Raw genomic sequence first — 7,212 nt, 5'->3', positions numbered from 1 at the left:
ACACACACACACACACACACACACACACACACACACACACACACACACACACACACACACACCGTCTTTCTTCAAAAGGTTTAAAGGCCTTGACTGCGCTACAAGGATCTGCAGTATTTTCTTCTGCTCCAACCCCTAAACTCTTTTCTTTTAGCCTCATATGAGCCACTGTGCACGGCTGCCCTTCAGCGTAATAATTATCAGGATTTTTTCTGCTTTTTGCTTTCTGTGCATTGTTTTCTCTCCTTCTTGTTTCTTTGAACTCACCTCTCTGCCGGTCAATATGTGTCGCGCCAGTTTAACCTTGGCGAAGTTGCCTTTGCCGATGGTTTTGAGCAGTCGGTAGTTTCCAATGTGTGGCTGTTCATCTGAACACAAGGCGATGGAGTTACGACATCTGGCACCAAGTGAGCGGCTTGACCAGCCCGTGCCCTTCTCTGAGCGGCTGGCCGACAGGGAGGTATGCTGAAGAAAGAGAGAGAGATAAATACATAAACTACTGTGACTGACACCATTCCTTCTTAATGAACAACACAGTGGAATCTTAAGAACTGTATCCAATGTGAAATCTTAGATGTGATACTCTCTAACTGTAAGAGAAAACTAATTTTGCTTGAAAGAGGACTCACACTCACAGTTCGTTAAATAAAAACAACATTAGAGCTGAATGGTTAAAAAAAACCAAAATTTTTCAAGCAAAACAGTTCAGTTGTGCAGCTCTCCCTTGAAAATAAATCATAGTAGATGGAATATACCTATTAAATTTTATATCTATTGAATTTTTAAGTATTTTTTCACCTTTAATTGGCTAAATTATTATTTAGGTGGAAATTTAACTAGTTGCAGACCAAACATATTTAAAATACTTGCACCGATGTTGAAAGAGTGAAAGAGAGTCACAAGCTCCAAATGATCTGCATGCCTATAGATACCTTGTGACACTAAGTAACTGCATGCCTGTACCAGACACCAGAAGTTGAAAAAAAAAAAAGAGCACCCAGCACCCCTCGATGTTTTTATTCAGCACACTCGTGTGGCTGCAGGGTCAGTGACGTTAGACTCGTGTTCCTAATGATGGTGGTGGGAAACCGATCTGGCCTTCATAGCGTCTGTTGATACTCACAACATGCTCATATCTAAAACTACCACAACAGTCTGAATTTAATCACCCTTTAAAGAATAGATCGGTGAGTGAAACAGCAGGGTAACTGCGACAGCCAACCAACCAACACTTCATCATCTTCGTCACTTTTTCACAGTGATGAGGGAGAGACAGGAATATAGGTCTGACAAATGTTACGCTCTGTGTGTCAGCCAGACCCAACTCTACTCCAGCAATATGAGTGCAACGCTATCATTGGCCTTTGGTTCTACTGACTTTACATTGATCATGTTTCATATTTAAATTGGAGCAAAATGTTTTCTGATCATTTATCTTTGTTTTATCTCCCAGGCTTGACTGTCGGTTTTATTTGACTGCTTTACTTCAAGTTTTAATCTCTCCATTTGCTTTCCCGAGCACTGAATGGACACATAAATACCCATCTGCAGTAAGGATGACATGCGGAACAAAGAAACAAGAAAATAGAGGAAGCTTCAGGGCAAACGCAGGTACCTGACCTGACTACAATGAAAACAAACATCTGGAATGAAGGGTGAACATTACTATTGTAAAATCTCAGCATTAAATGTTGTTTGATAGCTACAAAGTACTCTCACAATCAATTAATGATGCAGAACCTTGTTCCTGACAGTTGTATCAGTTTTTACCTTGTAACTCAAAGCCGAATGAGATTCAGTCCTTCCTGCAAATGACTTGCTACACTTTTCACTATATTTAGCAAATCACCACTTTTCTCTGTGAAAGCCATCAGGAAATGTTCCAGCTATAGACCGCTTCATTTGGAAAACTGTAAATAGCAACTAAATGTTCATTACTCACTGTGTTACAGGGTGATATTTCATGCAAAGCATGAATAATTAGCATTATTTTCAAAGGACGAAAAAGTGCCCCGTCATTGCAATCAATTAAAAATGAAAAAGCTCAAATAAATTGCATAGTACTCCATACAGATTTCAAAGTTCAGCATTAAGAGCTGTTCACTCGTGTGAGACAGCAATTTTTTTTCTCCCACCTGATTTCTTTAAATTCAGTTGAAATGAATTGCTTTCATTTCTACCCCAGATTAGCGGCGTCTCTGCCTGGACAAGCAAAAAGTAAAAAGTGCCAGAAAAAGTTCATGCCCAGCCCTGTCAGATGAGACCTTTTAGAAAAATGAGAATTACTCAATATTCAAAAACTACATGTCATAAGAAACTGCAGAGACTTGTAGCATCATTGATGTTAAGTGATGTAGAAAAAAAGAAAAAAAAAACCCAAAGATTTCTACAAAAATCATGTCTGTTTTTTTAGATGACTCAACAGCCGGCCCTATTTCCACCAACTCAGTAGTGCAGGAACATATTTGCTTCTCGTTTCAGGAGCCAACTCACATTTTCATGGGTTTGAGAATAATTTTTATCTGGTAAATGTTGCCGTGTTGGTATATTTCCACAGAAGCAATATTCTGTGAATCACTGGTAAATTTCTAGATTAGGCAATATCACTGGCAGAGTGTTGAAGAAGAATCTGCAGACAAATGAGGTTCAAGTCAAGAAGATCTGTGATTCCACCTCAGACTGTATCACCATTTGCTGTTAGGACCTTTTAAACCCAGCCTGTTTTACCCGTTTGCATCTCTCAGACATCAAAAAGCTTTCATCGCGCCTCCTTTTTGTCGTTCTCTTTGTGGACTTCCATTCTTAGATTTTATTAGCTTTCCAAAATGCATTTTTTTGAAACACTTGAGGCATTTTCCCCTCATATTTCTAATACAAAACAGCAAAGACAAAGAGAAAAGCAGGTTTTTGAGAAATGTGCTACATCCCTGGGGGGAATTAACTGGTTGTAAATGAAGAAAGGAGATGTTTCTAGCTCATATGCTATGTGAAGAAATTACTATTAAAAGCTAAACTACCATGTAAAAAAACAAAATGTCGAGTTTATAGTTTAGAAGAATAAATTTGATTGTGGACTGTCTGCAACATTAATCAGTACACCAGAAAACAAATAAAAATCGCCCTCAGCTGATATTCTTTCATCTCTCCTTCTGATGCTGATCACACGTCAAGGTTCGGACCAAAATAGTACAAACTGAAACTAATATTTTATTGAAGGATTATAACTAAAGAGTTGGAATATGATATTTAAAACGCCATAGCCACCAAGCAAATGTGTTTCTTCATTTTCTCCTCTTCCTCTCCCTTCCCCCCTTTAATTTCACCTCCTCTTCTCTCTCCTCTGGTTCATCCCTTCCCCCAGACAAATCAATTTGCCTCCTTTCCCTCTATTCTCCTCGCCATGCCCGGACACGCCCTCTCTTTTGTCTCACGACGCTATCTTCATTTTCAGCGACCTCTCATCATTTTGAGCATCCCGGTGGCCTCCATCACACTACTCCCATCTCGCCATCTCCCCATCTTCAGGGAGTGCAGTCTATCGATTCACCCAATCCTGCTGATTACCACGCAGTTTCATTCACAAGCAGGCCCGTGCATGTGTGTGTGTGTGTGTGTGTGTGTGCTTGAGCAAGATGTGATGGAGTCTATATTGCTGGTAGACTGCAGCAGCAAAGATATCATAGGGTGGGGAGTGGGGCGATTAAAGCCTCCACCCTCCCCCTCCAGTATGGGTGTAAGGTGACATTTGATATAGAAGATGGATGAAGGGCTCTGTGTGTGTGTGTGTGTGTGTGTGTGTGTGTGTGTGTGTGTGTGTGTGTGTGTGTGTGTGTGTGTGTGTGTGTGTGTGGGGTGGTTGTTGCTAAATGATTTGCACATTCAGCAAACAAGCTGCACCTTGTCCTTGTAGACTGAAAGCACTGAGATTTGGTGTCCATGTTCTGCATCGTTAAATCGTAGCAAGAACGTATGCGAGGTTAAACCAATACAATGTTTGTCCTTATTACAAAATCAGATTTTGCTTCTGTCCAGTATGCATACTCCGGAGCTGAAAAATGATAAAGTACCAAAAACACCACTTCCTCTAATGATCCTTAGGGTATCCCCAGATCCCAGTATTAAAATTCCCAACTTTGAACCATTAAAAGCACATTTATGGTCTGGTTCAAAAAAGCGTTGAACCCTGCTGATAACAGCTGCATAGTGGGAAGCTATTTTCAGAACTCACTCCACTTGGATGCTGCTAAGGTGTAAAATTAGTCACTAAAGTGGACTGCTCCACTGTGTTTGTACTGATGGTGCCTCTTGAAGCGTTTTTAATAAAATTATCTGACAATACAGCTTGTTGACTCTTAAAGACCACCAAAGAAGTTTGTGCTTCAGTTTCCTTGAGTGAGATTCTGGTGTTTTGTTAGTCTCTCATTTTACAGTTTACACTTTAGTCTCTATGAAGAAAAAACAAGCTGAAATGTTCTTTGTTACTTTCTGAATAATTCCTTTGACATCATCTTACAGAGGAACACACTGTTGACAGGCAAGGCTCCTGTCAATGACTCAACAAAGGAAGCATGCCAGCTTATTCCTATAAATTCATGTGTGGCTTACACGAATGACAGCTTGATGTCAATTAAACAACAATGCGCTGAAGGTGTGAGCGTAGCTGCCAAAGGGCCTGACATGATGCCGAAAGATCTGACGCCGACTTTTAGCTTGAAAAGTTGCCAAAAGTTGTTTAAAGAAATTTCTACACTTTATGCACAGTCATCCACGTGTATAATCAGCTTATATACACAGGTGCAGGACATTTTCCCCACATCAGGCAACACAACATGTATGTCCGAGCACCTTAATGGTTTTATTCCAAACCTGCAGTGCTCATTACACTTTACACTCTCTGTTCTGGCACTTTAATATGATCTGGTGTTTGCTGTTTTCTGCTTTACTTGCTAATTTACTTCATGTAGCCATTTTATTGTATAGAGTAATTTGATTTTGTGGAGCTATTTGCTTTTGGCTGATGTTTTCTTATTAGATTTTGTGTTAGTTTAATATAAGCTGGCTGCTATAACAGAATATTTTTAATGTTATAATTAATAAGATAAAATAAAACTACAGCCTCTTGTGCAGTTTCTCAACATTTTCAGATCTTTATGATGGCGTGACATGCCTGAAGGATGATGATCATGATCAAGTGTCAACAAAGCAGATAAAGATCTGTTCTTAAACCAAGAGCAAAAAATGATTTAACACTAACACATTTAACTGGGGTTTTTTTTAAGCAGATCTGCAGCATTCTGGTCCCGTCTTTTTCTGTGAAAAACTACAGAGATATGAGCTACAAATCACAGGAAACCACTTTTAGTTTGCAATAAGAGGTAAGTGTTCGCTCAGGTATGTGGTGGCATTGCGGTGGCATACACGTTTGCATGTCTGGCTTGGCTATTGTACAGCACAGGAGTTATCTTCCATCTGCACTGATCTGTGTGGGAGTAGAGCCAAACAAAATGGATATGAATCAATGAATGGAAACTCATCTACTCTCAATATGGGCCTAATCTGCCTGAGGAACATTTTCCTCTTTTATACTCCGTGGAACATGCCTGTCATCTTTTCTAGTTTATCATTTCTCTGGATGCTGTTTCTCTTCTGTAAATTAAACTTTTGTTGTTGTTGTTATAGGGATTATTGCTTATATGTTGTAGCGGGACTCATAAATAACTCAAAAGACTCAGCTCATTGTTGCAAAGGCAGAATTAAAATGTGATTTTTCTGTGGTCTGTTATATTAGTTTTAAATTAAGCTGGAGGAATGTAAAGGCGAGGCAGGCAACACTACGTCAAGACACCCACTATGACGAATACAAATGTGCTTCCACACAATGGACCACACCCTGAGGGAGGTGTCTTGGACTTACTTTTGCTCTGAGTGTGTGTGTTGGGTAGGGAGGTACTAAGTAAAGACAGGATGTGTGACCTTATGCCCAGCAGAGGAATGGTGTAACCTTCAGCCATCGTCACAGAGACCTACAGTACCAGTCCAGCTTCCTCTTCTGCTCCAGAGGCTCTCGGCCTCAGACTGGTACGTCACTGGCTCTATTACACATGACTGCAGACACGTCATCTCCATAACATAACAGAAAAAAAACAAAGAGATAAGAAGGATTCTTATCTTATGCTAAAAAAGGAAAGAGAAATTGCTGTCAGCAACAGTGAGTTGGATATGTTAGATTTCCTGTCCTGCCCGAGAGGTTAAAGCATGTTCAGCTGTAAACTATGTAGGAGGGAAAAACTTAAAGGTATTTAAAGGGAAACAAAGAAACAAACCAGTTTAGGGAAATACATACTTATTGCAGTGATAGGAAAGTCCCACAATGACTTTATTCCAATAGGTTGTTTTGAATGTTGCCGACCAGGTGCTAGTTTCACCGAGACAGTTTTGACTTTTCCTGCATTAGTCCAAGGCAGTGCTTTTCTCTGTGGGGCACAGCAGGTGGTCTACACTGACCTTATGCTATTATTTGTTTCAACGAGAATTCAACTGGGGGAGCACTGGTTTCTGGCCACTTACACTACGACATAAAAATAAAGATTGACTTATTTTAAGCCAAAGCTAACTATATCCTTACCATTGTAATGCACAGTTACACCTTCATTTAGAAGAAGCACCCCCCAAAAAACCCAACATGACTCATCATGTGTTGCTAAGAATAATAAACACATAACAAACACTACTTTGTTATCAAATCCAATTTATGGTGTTTACTGAAATAAGCTGCGTTAAATTATTAGTCAAGCAGCTGCACCCAACATCAAAATTAGCCTACACAAACCACTAGACCATTAGAAAGTACCAACACGAGGGTTACACTACCCACTATCTCAGCAGCATTTTTTAGGCTTCTTAGTCCCTCTTCCTTTTTTTAGACTAACAATTTCTGCAGAAGCTACTTAGTGTGCCATTATTTTTGATGTAAGTATCTTTATTTACTTATTAATTGTGCTCCTGCTTAAGAAAGTTAAGGTCTTATGGTCTAAAGAGCTAAAGAACTATACACAAAATGAATTTACACATCTATTTTAAGTATATTTCCATTATCTAAGCCATAGTAAACTCTATTATTGTGAAACTGGCCCCAGATCATATAATTTGAGGTTGACTGGCAGCTCTACATTCCTCTCATGCAACCGGCAATCTACACTTTAAGTCTAACTG

The 7,212-nt window shown here is 39.5% G+C and overlaps 1 protein-coding gene across 6 annotated transcripts in view; it reads right to left on the bottom strand.

Annotated features, from left to right (window-relative positions):
• mark4b (MAP/microtubule affinity-regulating kinase 4b) overlaps positions 1-7,212 on the bottom strand; it is a 60,505-nt gene that overhangs the window by 32,923 nt on the left and 20,370 nt on the right. For all 6 annotated transcript variants that reach the window (XM_042224850.1, XM_005932611.3, XM_005932612.3 and 3 more), the window contains exon 2: positions 268-465. In XM_042224850.1, the coding sequence (XP_042080784.1) occupies positions 268-465 (198 nt within the window). The remainder of the gene's footprint in view (positions 1-267; positions 466-7,212) is intronic.

The sequence above is a fragment of the Haplochromis burtoni genome, unplaced genomic scaffold, assembly GCF_018398535.1.
Source record: "Haplochromis burtoni strain Fernald_Lab_line unplaced genomic scaffold, NCSU_Asbu1 Contig_153, whole genome shotgun sequence".
Classification (NCBI taxonomy): domain Eukaryota; kingdom Metazoa; phylum Chordata; class Actinopteri; order Cichliformes; family Cichlidae; genus Haplochromis; species Haplochromis burtoni.
This window is presented reverse-complemented; position numbering and strand designations above follow the sequence as displayed.